Source organism: Columba livia, chromosome 2 (assembly GCF_036013475.1).
Source record: "Columba livia isolate bColLiv1 breed racing homer chromosome 2, bColLiv1.pat.W.v2, whole genome shotgun sequence".
In the NCBI taxonomy this organism is placed as follows: Eukaryota; Metazoa; Chordata; class Aves; order Columbiformes; family Columbidae; genus Columba; species Columba livia.
Window position 1 is genome coordinate 10,003,783 of NC_088603.1, and position 21,718 is coordinate 10,025,500.

Here is a 21,718-nt window from a genome sequence, read left to right on the forward strand (position 1 = left end):
AAAAAAAAAATACCCATTTCAAATAGCATTTAATGTAAAAAGAAAGAGAGAGAGAGACACACAAACACCAGTGCTGGATGTATTAAAAGCACGCTCTGAAAACCCCTGTGATGACAGTTTGAAGAAAGCAGCTTTTATGTGCGACTGAGCCCATCTCTACAATGTCTTTTAAATGCAACTGTTTACCTAGAAAATATAAGCAAGGGCCAGAATCTGCACTAGAAGAGGCACCTTTTGATTGCAGACACTGAACTGAATCCTTAACTAATAAATTGTTCCACACCTTTGTCTGAAACAAGAAAAGCAAAGGTCTGCATTTTCTCACAAGAATGCACAAGCCCCCTCCAAAGCAATATGGTTTTCTACATCTAAGTCTCAGTATTTGTTGACTTAAAGAGTTTGTATGAATGACAATGCACATCACTGGTTTGTTACTTCTGTCATCTGTGCTACTGAGTGTACCTTGACTCAGATCAAAGTTGAAAGCTTCTTAAAAGATACACAAACCACAACGTGACAAATAGCATGCTTTGTTTGACACGGCAAACAAGAAATTACTTTCATCAACCCAGGAAAAGAATCCTGTGTTTTCAGTGCTAATTCTGAAGACCGCAGTGATGGAACCAGAGCTTTATTTCATCCTCAAGGAATGAGGACCTCTCCAAAGACAAACAGAGAGCAAGAAACAATATCAGTGCATTAAATGCTGACAACAGGATGAACTCGAGGCTTGTACTCTATAGTACACATTTGGAGAAATTTCGCCCTTCACATAATTAAACAGATTTCCCACACAGTGAAAATGTCTCCATTAAGCAAATATTAATCTAACTGGAAATTACAGGTCAGAACATACGCAGCATTTCACAGAGAGGTACATCCAAAACTAAACGTTCATACATCTACAGCATTACACAACGTAGTACCAGACACAGTTCATACAGAGGCACCAGGAGTATTGCAAACCAGCTGTTTAGGTTTTGTTCTTTTTACAGTAATATTACCCAAATAACGCATTCTTATAAAATATATGATTTTTTTTTTTACAAAAATAAAGCACTCCAGATCTATAAATCCTTAATATGTGTATCATTGGAGTTAAAAAAAAATTCACTATGACATATGCTCAATAAAAATCAATGGTCATGCATTAAATCACATTTGGCTTGGAATCTAAATTGTTCCAAAAATGTACATATACAAATTTCTCCTTAAATTATGCTTTTCCTCCCTGAAAGAGAAATAATATTTACTTTACAGAACATATTTTGAATTCAACTGTAAAGCAGTGATGGCCTTTTCACTGATTTGAAAGGGCTTTAAATGGAACCTAATAGCATCTCTACTACCCTTACAAACTAAAACTGCGCAGCTTTCCTACGGAGCTGAAAGCACATGCCTGAGTTAACAGAAAGTGACAGAAAATACCAACATTAAACAAACAGCACAATGAAAAACACAGACTGTGTGTGCGTAGACATAAGTATAAACAAATCTGTATATTTAGTATATACGTGAACAAATAGTAAATGACGTAAAACATTTCCAAACTTGTGAGAAGAAAGAGCAGACACTGTACTTTTATAATTAAGGATGTCTGACTCAGTTCTCTTAAAAAAACCTTTAACTGGGCAACTACAAAGCTCTGCGACACGGTGTTCCTTGCTGAGTCAAAGGCACGGCTCACATGTGCAGATTTGCCAAAACCTGCCTTCTTCAGCCAGCAGAAATACTTCAAGCTGGAATTCCTCGCTCACGCATTCAGACTCAGCTCTCCTCATCTGCGACAGCAGTGCACTTGATTCTTAGAAGAATTAGTGGCTTGCACACTTGCAGCAGCATGAATGTCCTTATTTCCCGTGAAAAATTAATCTGTATCTTTTCACATGTAAAGGTGATTCCTCATCCTATTCACTGTCCACACCCCGGAGTGTGGTTTGGAGACAGTCACACAGCCCAATATCACTGTGACAAAACTACATAACCCACCTAAGCCTACAAAAGGTTTAGCTTACATAAGGTATTCCACTCACCCTTCCTGCTGTTTGCAGCACAGGCTTTACTCATCATGTCAATATATATTTTTATAACATGTTATTTTAAAACCACCATTCAACTGTTGATCAATTTGAAGTAACCTCCACAGAAGCACCACATTGCTTTCAAATATATTAATATTTGTATTACACTTCTCTAACATGGCAAAGCACAGAAACATATTACAGACAATACCACAGTATGAAGACACAGTTTCAGCGAAGCTCATTGCAGTCGCTATACTAGAAAGCTTACTTCAAACCTTTGCCCTGTCGTAGCTGTTTCTGTATCAAATTTATTCAACGCACACCATTTATCAGCTCTTCCTGAAAAGTTACTCTCCCTCCACTGACAGCAGAATGCAGTATCACACTTGCAGCTCTACAAGAAAGAAAACAGACTGGCTTTTCCACCAGTGTATTTTGTGCTAGAAGACCAGAAGCTGTTGCTTCTATGTCTTACTCCCCCAAAAAGGCCTTAAATCTTAGTACGCTGTGTGGTACCTCGGATGTGTGCTGTTAACCTGTGGCTAAAATTCTCATTTTTCATAAATCTTCTTAAAAAGATTTCTGTAAAACTCAACCACCCTGGACAGACCCATGATTTCAGCACAATTTAAACATTTTTACATTATACATATGGATAAAACCAGGTAACATTAGTCACTTATTAGTCACCTTCAAAACAGGCTGCGTCTTCATTATGTTAATGTCCTCAGAGTGTTTAAAGCAACCTTTTACATTTGAAGTGGGGGCTCTTGGTAAAAGGTGGCACTTAATAAGAAATGGCAATTACTGAGGAACGTTACTCTCCAGAAGACTGCAGTATGAATTTTAATTTCTTCCTGACCACATATCAACTAAGGCTAATACAGACATTTTAGTTTAGAAGCAGTAGGAAGCACAGTAAAAGTGAAAACCAAAATAAGAGACGACACTAATCTTCTCTGAGTTTCAGTTAAGGCCCAGCACCTTTGGATTAAAGGCTTATTTTAATGAAAAGCCTTAATTAAGCATACATGTGTACAGGATCACCTTAATGAGGTATGACAGGAACAGAAGAGAAGGAAACATTATTTTAAAAGGACCTTACTAGCAACATTGAAAAGACACAAAATGCTGGACCAAGTTCAAGCACAAAACGAGAGAGGTATATTTCAGTATCTTTGTATTAAAATTGATACATACTAATGATTATCCTACACAGTAATGGCTTTATTTTTGCAAATATTATAGCATTTACATTTTCATTTACATTTTAGACAACAGAAAATCAAGTTTTCTACTTTATTTGCTAATTAAAATTTATTACTAAAAATCTTTGAAAGTTTATATTGTAAAATATCCCTTTACGGTATCATCGAGTCAGGTTTAGTGTGAGGCAAGTTCACTTTAAAAACCATTATTTTATCTTTTTATTCCTGTCTTTAGAAACAATCAGTGATTTAATGTCATTTTGAAGATAGCCACTTCAGTTCTTTTTTACATCTTCCCCTACAGTACATAAAGGTATTCTCATTTGCAGATTTGACTCTAAAGTAATTATTTATAATTACAGACAAGAAGTGCATCCAGTGGATTAATCACTCCATTTATATGCTGCTCAAAGGATTACTCTCAGGACAGCCTCACTGCTTTTGCTCGGGAAATGTCAGTTCCACAAGAAAACAAATCTCTCAAACCAGCAGCACATGAGAAGGACTCTGACAACCTATTTAAACCCAAAAGATTAAAGAAATGGCACACCTGGACTTGAGGCAGCATCTGCACCTGTCCTTTTGGGAAATACAGGGCCTCCAAGTAAGAATAACCAGGCAAATGGCCAGAGGAAACCTACACTCCTACTAGGGGCTAAAGGTACCTTTGCACAGCTCTGGATCTGGAAGAAATACAACATGTGGTTGCTGAAAACAAGGGTTGATGGCTCACAAAGTCCTGAAGGAGCTGCTGCTGCACCTGACCCGGGTCTTACAGAGACCCCTGAGATGGCCACGTTTTATCATGGCCAAAGATGGGACACTAGTTGACAAGCATCTTTGGTTTCAGCCATATGGATACCACTTATCTGTTCTCTTGGTGTCGATTTTTCTCTTTCAATGGTGACAACAGAATTTCCAAAAAAACACAGGTCACCCAGAATGGTAGTGATGTAGCTTCCTTTAAAATTTAAAGCCACCAGTGCATAACTTCAAATGGGCCATCCTGATATTGCTAAATGGAGGAGAAAAAGTAAACCCCCACCCAGCCATGCTTGTAAAGAGGCATAGTCACAACTATGGAAATAACCACCTTAAAGGTGTGTTTCAGGCCAAAGCCACCCACGACTAAACTGATCCCCAGTGGATCACAGATCAGCTACAACTAATGCAGCACACAGAGTGGCTCAGTGTCCATCGTTAACCAGGGAAGCTACTGGAGCAAATGGCCCAAGACTGCGCATCCCTGCCACCATTGCTGGGAAGGTTTGAGAAGCCAGAGAGCTCTGCTCAATGGCCGCTGCTGAGGGAAGTCCTTCCATGCGATAATCACAGGTCCTCCCTGTCATCTTACCACCTGCCAGGTTAAAAATGGCCCTGAGGTCAAAAATACACGTTAAAAACTGAAAAATGCAAATCGAAAAAACAGTCTGCGAGTCAAGAAGCACATGGAGGGCTGCCATTAGTGTGCAGTGCCAACCCTCACGTTATGACACAGGGCTAACGGGGAAAACAGTGACCAGCAAGGGGGAGAAGGCTGAGAGGGGATCTTATTTATGCTGATAAGTATCTCAAGGGTGGGTGTCAAGAAGATGGACCAGACTCTTTTCAGTGGATCCCAACAACAGGATGAGAGGCAACGCGCACAGACTGAAACACAGGAGGTTCCATCTGAATATGAGGAGAAATTTCTTTACTTGGAGGTGCCAGAGCCCTAGAACAGGCTGCCCAGAGAGGTTGTGGAGTCTCCTTCTCTGGAGGCATTCAAACACACCTGTTCACATTCCTGTGTGACCTGTGTGACCCTGATTTAGCAGGTGGGTTGGGCTGGATGATCTCCAGAGGTCCCTTCCAACCCCAACCAGTCTGTGATTCCGTGACACAGAGGAAAGGGAGCAGCCTCGGTGCACCGGGAAAGCCCCTCCAAGCCATTCACAGAGACGTCCCTCCGAGCAGCCGCTGCTGCCGGGCCAGGAGAAGCGACACCCGACGCCCCCCTGAGCAGCCGGCGCCCTACCCCACCGCGCCGTCCCGCGCACCCACCGCGCCTGCGCAGCAGCCCCGCCCGCCGCCATTGCCGGGCCGGGAGCTGCGTTGCCTGGCAATGCGGGCCGTGCTGCCAGGGGCGGGGAGCTGGTGGCTCCGCCGGGTGAGTGAGACGGCCCGTGGGGCCGAGGTCTGTGAGGTAAAAAAACGTACGAGAGGTAAAAAAGAGCAACGGGGCGACGGGCAGGGGCTGGAGAGGGGTCAGGGCTGCCCCGTGTGAGGGGCCGCGGCCGGTCACCCGCAGGGGAAAGCAGCCCCGGGCCGGACCTCGGGGGGCACGGGGTTGTCTGTGGTGGCAGGAGGAGCAACTACACACAGCAACACAACAGCGTTGTAAGCAGTGGCTCCTGTTTGCCACAGCTTTGAAGGGAGCATCTCACCCTCTGCCAGCCTCCTCCCACCACAGAGCCATGCCGCAGGTGTTCCTGCTGTACCAGTGTGGATGCAGCTTTGACCACACAGCCGTTGCCAACATCATAGAATCACAGAATAGTTTGGGTTGGAAGGGACCTCCAAAGCTCATCTAGTTCAGCCCCTGCCATGAGCGGGGACATCTTCACCATATCAGGTTGCTCAGAGCCCCATCCAGCCTGGCCTGGGATGTCTCCAGGGCTGGGGCACCCACCACCTCTCTGGGCAACCTGGGCCGGTGTTTCACCACCCTCATTGTAAGAAATTTCTTCCTCATGTCCAGCCTGAATCTCCCCTTGTTTGGTTTAAAACCATAATCCCTTGCCTTATCATAACAGACCCTGCTAAAAAGTCTGTCCCCATCTTCTTTATAGAACCATCCTTCCTCTCTGTATCACAGGCTTCATTATCTACAATAAACTAGTCTGGCAAGAATGGTTCAATGTGGTTTATTGCTACAGCCATATTTTTTCCTTGGTTCAGCTTGAAATTTGCGATTACCACCGCTCATTTTGAAGCTGTTCTGTGTATTTTGTGGACAGTCCATTGAGGGGGAGATGGGCAGAGTGTTTATGGATCCAGAGGTAACTTTTGTGCCTGGAGTACATATTAAGCCATCTCCAATGGCAGGCCTAGGACAAAACAAGTGAAACTGTAGGTTTTGTTTCTGCTATCAATGAGGGTTTTTCTGCTGAGAAATATTATTCAAATTCTTGTACATCTGTTTGTAGAGCCACATGACTCTTGTAAAATCAGCTAAAAATTATCAATGGACCATCAGGATTTTTACAAGGTATGATTTCACATATGTTAAAATAAGGCAAAAGGGTGGGGAGAAATGGAGGAATAGATAGATAAACCCATTCCCTGTATAAAAAGAACATATTTTTGTTTATATTCAGTGTTCTGGAAGGCAAGGTTAGCCTTTGGGATTGTTTTTAATTGAAGTAAAATGTGTTTGGGCATGCCAAACTTTTATAGTCCATAATGAGTTTATTGCATACAATAATTATGGGCTCAGTAATTAAAACTTTAAAATTACTGCTATTTTATTTAATATAAATGATAAATCAAAGATTTTGTTTGACTTTCTATAAGTTAAAATTAGGTTATGTCAGAAACATCAGTCTTAAATTTCATCTTATGGTAATTGTATGTTAGGCTTCAAGTACGGGAGTTGTGTGTGTGTAAAAGCCTTTGACAAGTCAATAACATTGGCTAGGAGCAGAATTTCTTTTAATTTTTAAAAAAATAATTTATAACTATAATTATTCCCTTTTTTTTTTTCACTTCTTTTTTCTTTTTAGGGCTGCTCCTCCAAACGAGATGCAATAGCAGTTTCTGCAGTTGCTCTGCAGGATCATATAATACACAGTCATCAGCTCCAGGATCTTTCCTTAGCAAATCCTTTTAAGTCAAGGACAAGAAATATCAAGAACATTTTCAAACCTGTGAACAAAGAAACGGTCAGAGCAGTTGTAGATACTGGACTAAGGAAAAAGAGCACTCACTACAGAAACAAGGAAGATGCAGAAAAGGAGTATGTTCTTGATCCCAGTCCTCCGCAGCTAACATTAGGTAAACTGTTATATTCTAATTTGTGAATTTTTGTTCTTACTTAAAATAAACTAAAATGAGGAATGTAGCTTTTCTGTTCAGGAAGATAATTTAATGCTAAACAGCATAAAGTCTTGTCTTAAAATCTGTAAAAAAATCAGCAGCTTATGCCATCAGGTAAACAGTCATTTAAGCAATGGAATTGCCATCAGTGACTTGCAAGTGTTTTTTCATATCTGAAATGCATTAAAAATATTATCCTTGTGACAATGAAGGTAAAAATGAAGAAGCTAGTGCATCTTGATGAAGAAGAATTCTTCATAAAGAGGTGGGAAGTCTTACACTTTTCTAATATGTTTTGTATATTGAGGGTCATATTCTCAAGCAAGCATCAGTGATTTAGACATATTTATTTGAGGGAATGTTTTGTTATTATGATTTTTTTTAAGTCTATTTGAAATGGTTTGTTTTATTACTTACTCAGTAAAGAGACATTTACTAGTGCTGCATTAAATGTATTCTTTATTAATATATACCCACCTTTACTCAAAGTTTAAAAGGTTTGTTTTTACAATGGTCCTGGGGCTAAACCCGGGAAGAATTAACACCTGTAGCTAGATACCTTTTTTTTCAAATTTAGAAGCAAACATGCAACAAGATAAAAGTCACAGATGTGAGGACTTGGAATGATGCCTGGTGAGAAAACTCACTTTTAAATAGTATTATAATAATACCGTTGTAGAGCAGCAACAGACCATATTGCTTAAAAAAACAAAGCCAGGGAGCATCTTATCAGACCAGGCATCCAAATGTGCTTCCCACCTACCAGTCTCAGGCTTGTATCTCCCTTTTCTGAAGATTTCTACAGTATTCTTGCCATGAACATCTTGTCCTTTCGGTTGTCTTGATTAGGCTTTTCTTAAAGAACCTTCCAGCTCACCAGTTTGCAGTTTGAAGCATAATAAACTTCCATCATCATTAATAATTGTTTTATTTATTCTTCTTCATACAAATGCCCTTAGGCCTCTCTGCAGATCATGTTGCCTTTGCTGCAGTAACTGTCACAGTAGTCCCAGCTCTAAAGAGAACCATGTAAATCAATGAGGCTCTGTACAAGCACAGGCATCTGCCTCTTGGAATCAGCTGAAGGTTAAGAGGGTAACTTAAGATAATACACAACAAGTGATGGGACAAAGGTAGTAAGACAAGGTGAATATTACTATGTTTACATGCTTGGAGTTTTAAAGATGGGAGGGTTTTTTCTTTGGTTCATTTTGAAGAGGAATTTGAAAGAAGATAGGATAGAGAGGGAAAAAAAATGAGAGGTACTGGGGTTAATGCAAATATAAATAATTAGTGATTGTGGAAGCTAAAAGGTCGTGGTGAAAAAATGCAGCCCAAGTGTAAGCATGTTCTCTGCAATTATAAGAGAGACGTGGTATATTCTCTTTAAATCACAGCATTGCCTGAAATGTCCCATTTGAATGCTTGTGCAAGTGATTACAAAGAATGTGCTGGAAGATTTTTAAAAATTGCAATTGTCTCTGGGTTTTGTTTATTAGTATTTTCACCTATAGTCTCAGATTATTTTAAAATGCTTGTGGCAGGCTTCCTCTTCGTAATAAGAATTGTGTGGTTTAAACCTTACAGCTCTGAACAACTTTGAAAATGTAATTTAATGCAACTTTTTCTTCTTGAGTTTGTGATAATCGAACAAAATCTCACAGGCCTCTATCATTACACTTTTCTCAATAGGCACTTAAGTTCTAAAATCAAATAATAATAGTTTAAAGGTTAATTTGTGGAATCACTTTGCTAATGTTAATTTTAGTATAAATACCTCACTTGGTTGTAAATGGGTGTGTCACTAAATGGGTTTGGTTTGTAAACTTGATGCATAAGGATGAAAACTCTTGGATGTCTTGAGCTGTGATAAATGTAGGCTTTCAGTGCTTGTATTTAATCAAAGTGCTGCTTTGACAATACCTTCATAGAGCCTTTTGCTTCAACCACATATCCCTTCTTGTCTGTCCTGCTGCCATTTTTCCATCATCAGCCATGTTGTACAAAAGCTTCCCATCTAAACACCTGTATAACCTGTTCCTCACAAATATCCCATCTGGTTTATGTTATTTGGTAGTTAGGTTTTGCTGCCATTCTCTTCCTATTTGCAGTTTTAATCAGCCAGTTGGGAAAGTTTTAAATAAGTATTTTTTCTTACCACAGGGGTATACAAAGGGCTTTCCACAAAGCCATCTCGTTGTCTTCCTTGAAACAGTTTCTGACCACAGTGCTTGAAAGAAAATCAAGGGTAGGCAGTTTTTAGGTTGTGATACTGCCTTTCATGTTGTGACTGGATGGCTCTCTTCTTCGCTTCCTGCTTATCCAGATTTTCTCATCGTAAGGACTACTTGTGTATACTGCACTATCAAAATGGGATCTTGTATCCTTACTCATTCTATTATACTCTTGGGTATTACTGTCAGATAAACGTGATGTATGTTTTTACTGAAACTTTTATCATGTATTTTATAACTTGATTCTTCTACTGTAGCAGAAACACTGTTCTGTGCAGTGTATGCTCTTTGAGAGTTGAGTGCTCAAGATGGAAAGTGCTCCTGGTTAGGAAAACTTGCTTGTCACTCAGCTACCAATTCCAGCAATTCGTAGAATCATAGAACCATTTTGGCTGGAAAAGACCTTTAAGATCATCAAGTCCAACCGTTAACATAGAACTGTCAAGTCCCCCGCTAAACCGTGTCCCTAAGAACCGATGTGTCTTTGAAACACCTTCTGGGATGGTGACTCAGCCACTTCCCATCTGTAAGCTTTAAGCAAAATATATGTTCTGAACTAGTTTTTAGACTCTAAATGCAGGATTCTTCATGTTTCTCTTAACACTCATATTATTTTTCACCATCAGGAGCAGCAGATAAAAGCATTTTCTGCACCAAAATTGATAGACAATGCTATTTTATGTTAATACAGTGTATATTTTACATTCTGAATTTATGATGCCATCAATACAAGTGTACATGCTTGCCCACTTGACAGAGAGCGGTATGAATTGGAGCCCATAGGCTGCAGGCAGGGCTGAGAGCTCCTGCACATGGGGAGGTGCTAGATTTGTGTCTGGGTATCGACTTGTCCCAGAACCAAAACCGCATGCTTCTAAATCAATTCGTATATGGCCACCGATGTAATCTGCAGCATTCATTTATTCCAATTTTATTTTGATACTTAGGTTTCCACACATTGCTTACATTTGACTTGATACCTTTACGGGGTAACAAAAGTAAGAAGGTGGGGGGGGTGTGTGAACCAAGCCATGTGTGAAAGCACTTTCCATGTAGTTCCAAAAGCATAAACCAGCTTGAAACCTCAAAGCCATCCTGTTGTTCTAAGATATGGCACCAAATTGATTGATGTTTGAAGGCTGTCATGAGCTCACAAGGAAGTAGGTTAGGCAGATAGTTCAACCAGAGGGAAGACGGTATTCCTTATAATTCCTTTAGTACCTCACATAAGTTCTTTAAAAAGATCGAAGACAATTTTGTGCAAATTTTAAATGATTATTGATGTACATCTGTAGATGCATGAGCTCAGGAGCAGAATTTTTGTCTCAAAGATTAACAAATCCTATCCTAGAATAAGAGCGAATGGATCACCGAAACCCCATTATTTGCTTTCTTTGGTTGTTTTTCTCCGCGTGACTAAGTAGTATCATGGGTTTGGATACACAGTCTGCACGATGGAGTTTTGAAAGCTTATACAGAACAAATAAGTGCTGCTTATTAATGTCTGGTTTATGCAAGGATTTTGCTATGAACAAAAGAGTTGTCCTTTCCCATTTAGAACTAAAACTCTAATCTCTGTACCATCAGCTTGCGTTCTGCCTGTTGCCTATCCCTCTTCCTTTTGGGTTTTAGCAAATACCATTGAGGCCTCATCATGGACTCGTGTTATTGGCTTATTACATATACCTTGGACATTTCCCCTCCAGTCCACACAGACTGCTTCCTCTAGTCTTCAAAGATGACAAAGGTCTGTTCTTCGCTGTACCTACTAGCATCTTTTTTACTACTGAGATACTGACTCTGGATTTTATCTGCCATTTGTGGGGGAGGGAGGGAATACTCTAAGTATTTGCACTGATTCCTTTTTTGAGAAGGCTGAGATTTCCCAAGGACATGCAGCAAGGCACTTCGCAGTTATCATTTGAGATTGAGAAGCTCGCCTATCAGAGTGACACTGTCGCTGCTGTCTTGTAACCTCCTCTTTCTTTCTTTATGCTCTTTATTTCTCTTGCATCATCACAGTCTCATTACAGTTCAGTATTTTGCAACAGCAACAGTTTTTTATTATACCACTTTGTTTATTTTTGAGAATACAAAAATGTAACATTGCAGAAACCTTCACAAATTAATTCTAACAGAGATTTTGTTTATACAAACAAAATTATGTCAATGTGCATTGTTACACTGGCTACTTAATATTCCCTATTATAATGGCAGTGAAAAGATATAAATTCAAATTACTTGGCAAATAAAAGTTTGCATTTAAAAATTTCCCGTAAAAATGCTGTATGTAAAAGAGGTTCTGATAATTACTGAACAGCTAACTAATAGTAAGAAGTATGTTGCCTGCCAGTGGTTTGTCTGATTACAGATTTATGTGAAGTATCTGTGTATTCTTAATAACTGCATCATCAATGAGTTTCACATGAAGACCATCCATTGTCCGCACCTGCCAGTGGGTTTTATTCAGTGATTTGTTGTTGTTATTGTCTACAGCTCAGAAATTAGGCCTAGTTGAGCCTCCTTCCTCACCGCTGACTGCTGAAGAGTGGGTAAAAATAAAGCAGAGATCCATAGAGCATGGAGACTCCACACAGCCTTGTGCAATATGCAGGGAAGAATTTGCACTTCAGCCTCAGGTATGTGTAGTACTGTATAATTGTGGAGACTACAGAATTGTATTAAAAAAAAAATTCCAGAGTTACTGCTAAAAATTGTTAGCTGGAGATAGAAAGGAAAGAAATGAAAGATTCTACTTTAAGACACCATTTGGCATTTAATCGCTGGACCCAGCTATCAGTGGCCAACTCTGAAAGTATTTTGGACATGGAATGGTAGAGAAAGGTCGGTAGGGCTTGTTCAGTTCTGAAGTTATGATGATAGAGGAGAAGGTCATCAGCCTTTTTATTACTTTACAGTTTAGTTCCGTGGTTGTTTCTAATTGGAAAATGGAAGTAGGTGTGCTCTCAGTGCCAGTCAGTCACTTCCTAAGGTTATCAGAAGAAATGCTTGCATTTTACCTTGATGGTTTTATTCAATTCATGTGTGTAGCATAAGCATAAATACATCATGCTCTGTTAGATTCTCTCATCTATCATCTTGAAAATGTTAAGCAAAAGGGACAAGTGACTGATTGAAGAGGACGGCTGCTTCATAGAGGTGAGGATGGTAATTAGAAGAATTAGCCCAACTGCTTGCAAGTTTCTTGCCATGCTACATTTCGGGTGTTTTTTTCTGCCTGTTCCCTCTTTAAATTTTTTGTGAAAACATTTTACAGCCAAGTTTGTGATGTGAATCAAGGTCTTGCAATAATCTTAGATACAGGGCATTTGCTTCCTTTTACATCAACATTAACTGAAGGTGTATGATTGTCCATGGACAGGTGGATCTGGCAAAAGACCATTCTGCCAGTTTCTGGCTACCCTGAAAGTCTAAAGCTTGACAAGAGAGAGCAAAAGACAGCACTCATTAAAAAGGTTACTTAAGATTTGGCACAAAAAGGGAAATACCTCTGGAATTCTCTTTGTCCTTAGCACTCTGTTAGCTTTCCTCCCTCAAGGGAAAAAAGCCACTGTATCTGAAAGCTTTCCCTTCAGCTGGCTGCCAGCCATTAATCCTTTTGTGTCTGCCAGTTCAATAGTGCACACTACTTGTTCTGGTTTTCACTCCTTTCCCAGTTTTTCCTTCCTCTAAGAGCCAACTGCCTTTTTTGTCCAATTCTGTATCTTTTGTTAGGATGGAGATCGTCAGCATTTGGTGGGAATTTAGGTCAGATAAAGGTGAAGTTTTCTTGTAGCCTGTGAACATGCTTTCTCTTTTTTCTGTGTGTTTGTGTATGAAATGCTGCATTTGATATATATCACTTCTTGAAATTTAACATCTCTGTGGGGAAAGGGGAAAAAATAATAATCAGCTTTGATTTTAAGTACTTGTTTTATAACCTTTTCCTCCAGTCAGTTGCAGTTGGCATTTCTTACTTTCTGCTGCTCCATGTGTTTTTAATACGAAATTCACTTATTGGTTTAAGGTGTAATATATTAAGTAATTTCTACAGAAGGCTAATTTTATTTTCACTGGAAGGACTGCAGTAGTAACAGAAAGAAACTGATGACCTCTCAGGCAGCCAGAATTTTTCTTGTCAGTATTTTTACTTTCCAGCTTTTAGAATGGCTTAAAGTCAGGTTGGATTTGATTTTTGTTTTCCTTTGAAAAATAGGTGCTGCTTTCATGTTCCCATGTATTCCATAAAGTGAGTACATTTTTATACAACTATTCAAGCACATAATGATTAGTATTTTAATTAAACTACTGAAGTGAATATCTTAATGAAGTAAATGTAGTCATCTTGAACAGTAATTTTGATTTCAGATTTTTATGGTAAGAAATATAATTTAAGGCTATTTTATGATGAGGCACTTTATTCCATTTTATTACCATTTTTAAAACCATATGGGAAAACATAGTTTGTACCTGAGCTATACATTTGTATACTAAGTGGGAGTAGTTTAATTAATGAAATTTCATGTGAATATATGAGATTTACAAAATTCCCTTGATATTTTAGTTATAAAAATATGCTTCTTGCATAGTGTTCATGGATTGGTGAATAAACTGGTATTGCATTCTGCCATCTATCCTGTTTTATCTGTTCTGATGATATGAAATATATTGTAAGTAATGGCAATTATTTTTGCAGGCATGCCTGAAAGCCTTTGAAAAATGCAGAGGTAAAAAGTGTTGTCCGATGTGTAGAAAAGAGCAGTATCAGACCAGAGTCATCCATGATGGGGCACACTTGTTTAAAATAAAGTGCGCTGTTAGGTAAGACTTGCTTCTGCTACAGGTGTTGTCACTGGACAATATTCATTTCTAAATAATGTTCCAAATGTGTTAAAAACCAGACAGAATGAGTACGCTACGAAAGTCAAATTGCAAAAAAAAAAAAGGCATAACATGATTGTTTCATATAAATAGTAAAATCATATAAATTTTATTTTCCTCTTATTGAGTAAAATTGTGTCTCACAGAATTCAAGCTTCCTGGAGGGGATATATTGTTAGAAAATGGTATAAAAACTTGAGAAAAACAGTGCCTCCTAAAGACAGCAAATTAAGAAAGCAGTTCCTTGAGCAAAAGGTATGTTGCATTTGCTTCTTTGATATAATTAAGCTCCCTTAAATCAAAACTCCTGAATATCAGTTCTCTACCTCTTCATTTATTCCTTCTTATTCATATCAAACAGGCAGCACTGGAGGCACTCGGTTGTTTTGTTAGTTTGTTCATTCCATCCTCTTCACAATGTAAAGTAAGGAAAATAATTTAAATGCTTAATTTTAAAGTCTGCCTTTTGCCTAGGCCAACAATAGTGGGGCTTTTTGTGAGGCTCTGTATTTCTCTTCTGGTTTTGGTAAAGCAAAATAACTAGTTCCCTATAGAACTATATAGAGAGGAGAAACAAAGAAATCCATAAACCATCATAACTTCTTTTCACTGTCTTTATTCCCTCCCTGAACTGGACAGTTCCATTCCATAGCTTTGCCTTTCTCTAACTTCTGCTCAGATGTAAGTCCAACTGTAATAAACTGGGGTCCTGACCACATAGAAATGAGGCCAAATCAGGTGCAAGCATTTTGCAATGATCCTGCTTGCCTCTAAACCCACAACTGCTGCAGAATCCCTGTGCCATCCTCAAGTCCTTCTTCACCAGATTCCAGTCTTCTCCCAATTTAGTCATGACCAGCCCAGCTCAGCTTTTGAGTAATAAAAATTGCTCTGACATAGTTTGGTTCTGCTCCCTCCAGGAGCACAAGGTGCTGTCTTCCAGTCCAGGTCACCGAACCGCCTGGCTAACAAGGATGGACAAATCCACACAAGATGGCTATTTCAAGGTAGCTAGTGCGTGCAACTCCAAAAATACCCAGGTTGCAAGCTACACCAGTGATAGATTTAAACCAAGACTTAAATAGGTGGTTTGGGTTTTTTTAAATCACTGTTTTAGTTAAACAGAAGAGTGCTTGTATAAAAGTCTTGTTACTTTCTCATTATTTCTCACACTTATTTGGTTATATCCTGTTAGAGGAGAGCTTTGGAGGCAAAGACTCTCCCTTGCTATGTTATACATTTATGTATGATAGTGAGATTGATAGCCTGGATGTGATCTTGCAAAATGTTGCAACAAAACTGGTGTCAGAGAGGAAATATGGTTCTCAGCCTTAACGTTGAGACAGCTTGCCGGTTGCTGTGCTTCCTTAGTAACCCATGCAAAGTCCTGCCCTGTAACAGAAAAAATTAATACAAAGTTGTAGACTAGTTTGACTTGGACCTCCAAACTCATCTAGTCCAACCCCCTGCCATGAGCAGGGACATCTTCACCCAGATCAGGTTGTTCAGAGCCCCATCCAGCCTGGCCGGGGATGTCTCCAGGGATGGGGCACCCACCACCTCTCTGGGCAACCTGGACCAGTGCTTCACCACCTTCAATGTAAAAACTTTCTTCCTCATGTCCAGCCTGAATCTCCCCTCCTTTGGTTTAAAACCATCACCCCTTGTCCTGTCAAAACAGGACCTTCTAAAAAGTCTGTCCCCGTCTTTCTTACAGGCCTCTTTCAAGCACTGAAAGGCTACAATAGGGTCTCCCCAGAGCCTTCTCTTCTCCAGGCTGAACAACCCCAACTCTCTCAGACTGTTCTCCCTGCAGAGCTGTTCCAGCCTCCGATAATCTTGGTGGCCTCCTCTGGCCCCTGTCCAACAGGTCCATGTCTGTCCTGTGCTGAGGGCTCCAGATAGGGTCTCACCAGAGCAGAGGGGCAGAATCACCTCCCTCCACCTGCTGGCCACAAGGTAGCTGAGGAAAGGCAGCGTTACACCTGACAGTGCTCAAACACTGACGTTTGGAAGAAGGGAATTCTTCGCTGGATTGTGACTGTCCTCAAGTAGCGTGATGAGAACAGACAACAGAAACCCCTTGATTTTTCTGCCCGGAAGACTGAGCAAGCAGTTGTATGCTGCTTTCCCTTAGCTATAACCAGGGGCTCAGTAAAGGGAGGTTGAAGGCAGCTTCTAAATGTGCTGAAAGTTGCAGCTGAGCATCATTCCTTCAAATTTCTCTCATGGGACTTCAGGTGGCTACAGTAGCTGTCTACCAAGTTGCCCACAGAATGCTCGGATTTCATTGCAAGATTATCAGCAATGGGAAGGTCCTCATGTAAAATAGTTTCCGTATATAGCCCCAGCACTAAGAAATCTTTCTCACATGTAACACTTCAGGGTTTTGCAGAGAATAAAATGGGCACTACTTTTTCACCTTCAGTTAGAATAAATGTATAAAGTTTTCTCATATGGATTAGCCATGTTTAAATGGATTCAGTACCAATTATGATTAAAGGATATATACTTATTTTTCTTAGTAGCTTTCAAGTGGGAATTGTAGATGAGTTTTCCAGTTGTTTGCTCTTATACTTTTAAGTGTTGGTTAATGAAAACACTGAAGAAATTTTTTCACAGGGAGCTATCCATTTCCAGATGCTAAAAAGCTTTTCTAAAATACATTTGGCCTTTCAAACTTGTGCTGTGCTTTTAAAATGTCACTCCCTAAACATTAGCATAATCAAATGGCATCACAATTGGAAAAAAATCTGATTTTTAATAACCCTGCCTTCTCTGAAAGGACCACAAAGGTTAAACATTAAGTTCCATACTCTTCAATAAATATCACAAAATGAAAAGCAAGGTCTGAAATATTAGTACCAGGCAGGACACATATTACTTGTTTCAGGACGCTGCAGTAGCCCGTATTACACCTATCATTAAAATTTTTAATAATTTAGATCAAAGGAGATAAGGAAGGTCACTGTAACCAAAGTAGGCTACTTTTTAGCGCTGCTTTGCACAGAAAGCAGGGTGTTGCTTCAGCATGTTACGTAGTGAATTTCTTTGATCCTTCCTATAAGTGCCACTCCTGTTACGTAGTGAATTTCTTTGATCCTTCCTATAAGTGCCACTCCTGTATGTCATTTAATTGTGGTATAGTCCTTTATTAGTGCAATTAAATATTTTCAAATGCCTTGCATTATCTCTAGCTTTGCTAAAAATCTTCCTGTCATTTAGGAAGCAAGGTAAGTCCTTGTGAAACGATGGAGTTGACTTTAGTTTCTTCCTCCCCCCTCCATATGATTTCTTTAATTTAAATCTCACCAAACAGTATAATGGTCCTGGAATTTGTTTAGCCGTTTGACTTTATCACATGGAGATGGTAAACATTCTGTTGCTAGCTTGAAGTGGCTCCGAGCAGCAAAACTAGGAGGATATTAAACCAGTAAAAGCTTATCAACTGATTCATTGATATGCTGTAAATTCCAGCCTTTTCATTTTACTTTTGAGGGCTGCCATAAGTCAACACATTAGTAAGCAATTTGCTGACACTGGATCACTTAAAAAGGCTTCCCTGTGGACAAAGTTCACCTCGGGGCTTTGTTTCATCCTTCTATTTTATCAGTCTTGTGCTGCTGTACAGATGACTGATGTAGTTTTGCATACTGAGAGACTATTTCAGATACTCAGTTTGGCCCATTCTGTTCAAGTGTTAAAAAATCACAGACATAAAATATAGAGGTATGGTGCTCTTCAGACATAAATTCAATTAATCAGTTTCAGTTGTTCAGAGGAAAAAAGGTCATTCAGCACTACGCATTGAAACACAGCAGGATTTAATATTTAAATCCTATAACACATTAACACTAACAATTTATACAAAATGCTTATTTCTTTCCTGTTCACATCGATAGTTTGCACTGATTTGCCTGTTAGCATGAGTTTGGGGATAAATTTCAGTTGTACTGTTTTTTTCTTCCTATCCTTAGACTTTAATTTGCTGATTGATGGGTATGGATTGGGTCAGGTCATACTGCAGAAAAGACAGGAGTAGCTCAAAGCAGATAGTATCTTAGCAGCAGGGGAACTTAACAGATCACTGTCTCGGGCAGGAGAAGAAGTTTTCCTCGATTTTACAGTTTCTGATCAAGGAGCATCATGAGAGGAGTTTCAGGATCACTTAGTGATCAGGTCTATTCAACTTTCATACCAGTAGAAACCAAGACCAAGCATAAATCAGAACCAAAATTCTTTTGAAATGTATCAACCTTTACTTGCTATTGAACAGAAACCATGAATTAGTCAAGGTTTAGTTACCCTGTTCTTCCTGAAGCTGGATTTCAAAATTAAATCGCTATAAGCAGCTAAAATTGCAATGTGGAGTAGATTCAGTTCTAGAACCTGGGTGACAAGTTCAGATAAAACTTACTAAGACTATCACTACATAGTTAAACACATAATCACATTAAAATATTACAGACATAATTAAATCATGGTACATTAGTGTTTCATGTCTCATTCAGGAAGCCCACAGTGTCATTGCTTGGGACTGTTTGGAGACTACAAAGTGTAAATATTGAAGGAGGCCTGTGGTGGGATTCTTATTTGTTTGGGTTTTTTTGTTTTCCACATACCACTGAAGGTCAGTGTGCATGTTTGCATGGGACAGAATCAGATTTTTTTTTTCCTTTTTGGCAGTGAACAGTCATGAGGGGAGCACAACATCACCCATCTGCTCTTTGCTAGACACAGAATTCTCTCACAGAGTACACAAGAGGTTGCTGCTTTTCCTAGCCCATCGTGATTTAAATACACATGCTATACAAGGGCCCTAGGGGGATTTTTATTTGCTTTATTATTATTATTCTTTTTTAAGTTGACAAATCAGCAGCCTCTGAGCTGCACCCATATGGGTTCAGAGCAGCCCCTCTCTCTTGAGAAAGGGACCAAAGTCCCATGTTCTGTCTGAAGGACAATGGTCCATCCGGGCATGCTGGGGACCTGACGCTTTTAACCTCTAAGCCAGTGCTGGACACCAGCTGCAAATGGGAATGAGGTTCCATAGATGATGCAGCTAATCAGACCCACTTGTCCACTCACAATTTGTCCCCATCCAGACTGTCTATGAGGAACTCCAAGCCTGACAGCAGCTGATTCTTTTCTTCAGGTTCAAGAGATCAGCAATCGACTGTTGAGTTCTTATGACATCAACCTAGATGAATTTTTTTCTGAGATAGATTCTTCTATAGCTGCAAGTCGAGATGTGTTTCAGCAATTGGAAGAAATAGTAATAAGCGAAACTGACTGGGAGAAGATCCAGATACAGGTGGGTTGGCTTTGTTTGTTTGTTTTTAAAGTTGTTTTGCATTTTTAAGCTCTTTTATGCTCTTTTGAGGCACGGCAGTCTTCTCAGCACAATTCAGTGTTTTCTGTTTTCTTAAATTTTAGTCCATTTGTTGCAAATCAGAACTATTAAAAAGTTTTTACAGTGCAGAGCTTTACCTCAGCAGCATCGCTCTTCTACGCAGTTAAAGAGCCCAAGGAGGTTATAGAAAATTAAAGTGTTAATAGTTTGTGAAAGTAATTACAGCCATAACATTTGGATTGGCATATTGCTGATATATTTACCTTCCATTGTTTCACTACAGGTTGGTTTGTTTCTTTTTTTCTCAGGCATTTCGGCAAGAGATCTCTGACTGTCCCATCTGCATCATGCCGCTCAGCCCTGCAGTCCATCCCGCCGGTCTCTCTCCTGGTAACTGCAAACAGTTTTCACGACAGACTGTTCTGCTTTCTTGCTCACATTTGTTTCATCATACCTGTCTTCAAGCATTTGAAGAGTTTTCCTTGGGGGAGCGACATATTTGTCCTTTATGTCGCTCATATTATCAAAAGAAAATCCTTAAATGTTGATAACATGTAACTCATAATGAACTGCCTTGTCAAATGTAGCGGGCACCACACATACTTGGGAGATTTTTCAGATCCAGAACTTCTAAAACCAAATTATTTTATATGGACAATGGTAGTCACTTTGTATTTAGAGAAATAAAACCTAGAAGGGTGCTCTTGCTTCCCTTTTATATTCAGTTTCACCTTTGGTCTTCCAGCATTTTTATTCTTCCTCCCTCTGTCCCTCCCACCTTCCTCTGCTTTCATTTCCCTTTCCCAGAGATGAGCCAGGGTTGTTTCAGGCCTTGTGCTCCCTCAGCAGTACCCACTGCCACCCCTCACCTGGGATTTTACACCTGATTTGTTGCAGCACAGGTTCCCACTCAACTGCCGCAACTGGTAGTTGCAGCAAGAAACACTTTTTTCCCCCCTTTTCCTTCAGCCACGTTTACTAACTGGAACCCTGGCTGCTGCTTCTGCTTGAACAGCTCTGACCAGCTCCAGAGAGCTGTGGGTAGACACAAAGGCCCTCGAAGATGCAGGATCATTTCAGAGAGAACCATGGAACCAGTAAGCACTGACTACTTTCAAGAGAAATAAAACATGTTTATGACTTTCCAGCCAGAAAAGACAAAAGCCAGAAGCTGAAACAATACAAAGCAGGAACATATCAAGCTAAGAAGAAAATTAATTTTGCATAAAAAGGCAATAACTTAAACTACGCAAAGGACAGAGAGCTTCCAAATAACACTGACAAGATCAAACTGTGTCATGCACCGAACGAGGCACAGTCCACAGCACCAGAGCTGGGAGTGGGAAGGGCTGTATTATATCAGAGAATCATTAGATACAGGTGTTTTGCAGCTCAGTTGCAGACAGACTCAGCTTTGGGGCCGGCAGCACGTGGGCTGCAGGGCTGTCCCTCAGAACACAAGGAGACGTGTGACACTGAAGGACCAGGAATGGATAAACCATCTTGAAACCAGAAAGGAGGGAAGAAACCCTGGGGAATTCCAGACACTGATTTCACTTCATTTCCAAAAAAAAACCACTGGTAAAAATTACTTTAAAAGAATCAGTATTGGACATGGGATTTGCCATGAAGGGAATCGTATCAAGCCTTTTCATTTCTGTAGCAGGATACAGTCCTGCAGAAAACATGGTGTCACAAAAATAGAAGTGCAAAATAGGTAGAAATAACCCCATGTACGAGATGACTTGCATCTTATCTATGTAGCCACATAGAGACTTTCCATGGACAGACATACAGAAATATATTTGAGAACACAAGTTCAGTATGAATTAATGATGTTGCAAAAAAAGACCATAAAAAAAAAAAGAAGTACTGAAGCCATGATGTGATGTGAAGCCTCAGGCTTGGAGGTTGGTGTCCAGTTCTGAGCTCTGCAGTTCT

At 39.7% G+C, this 21,718-nt stretch overlaps 1 protein-coding gene across 3 annotated transcripts; it reads left to right on the top strand.

Moving 5' to 3' along the window:
- Positions 1 to 5,079: 5,079 nt before the first annotated feature.
- Positions 5,080 to 20,507, top strand: RNF32 (ring finger protein 32). Of its 3 annotated transcripts, none has more exons than XM_021285574.2 (9): positions 5,083 to 5,381; positions 6,421 to 6,482; positions 6,997 to 7,267; positions 12,040 to 12,182; positions 13,760 to 13,792; positions 14,240 to 14,364; positions 14,571 to 14,679; positions 19,580 to 19,738; positions 20,086 to 20,507. In XM_021285574.2, the coding sequence occupies exons 2-9, from the start codon at positions 6,459 to 6,461 to the stop codon at positions 20,323 to 20,325; spliced, it is 1,104 nt and encodes a 367-aa protein (XP_021141249.2). In that variant the 5' UTR covers positions 5,083 to 5,381; positions 6,421 to 6,458; the 3' UTR covers positions 20,326 to 20,507. The 3 variants fall into 3 exon arrangements, with proteins under 3 accessions (XP_021141252.2, XP_021141249.2, XP_021141250.2); XM_021285575.2 differs by having other exon boundaries at positions 5,317 to 5,417; XM_021285577.2 differs by lacking the exon at positions 13,760 to 13,792 and having other exon boundaries at positions 5,080 to 5,381.
- The last annotated feature ends 1,211 nt before the right edge of the window (positions 20,508 to 21,718 follow it).

Bases quoted from the DNA above. Each gene is read 5' to 3' on its own strand.
- RNF32 (XM_021285574.2), top strand. From the start codon at position 6,459: ATGGACCATCAGGATTTTTACAAG. The intron at 7,268-12,039 runs GTAAACTGTTAT...TATTGTCTACAG, and splicing joins TCCTCCGCAGCTAACATTAG to CTCAGAAATTAGGCCTAGTT. The intron at 14,365-14,570 runs GTAAGACTTGCT...TGTGTCTCACAG, and splicing joins AAAATAAAGTGCGCTGTTAG to AATTCAAGCTTCCTGGAGGG.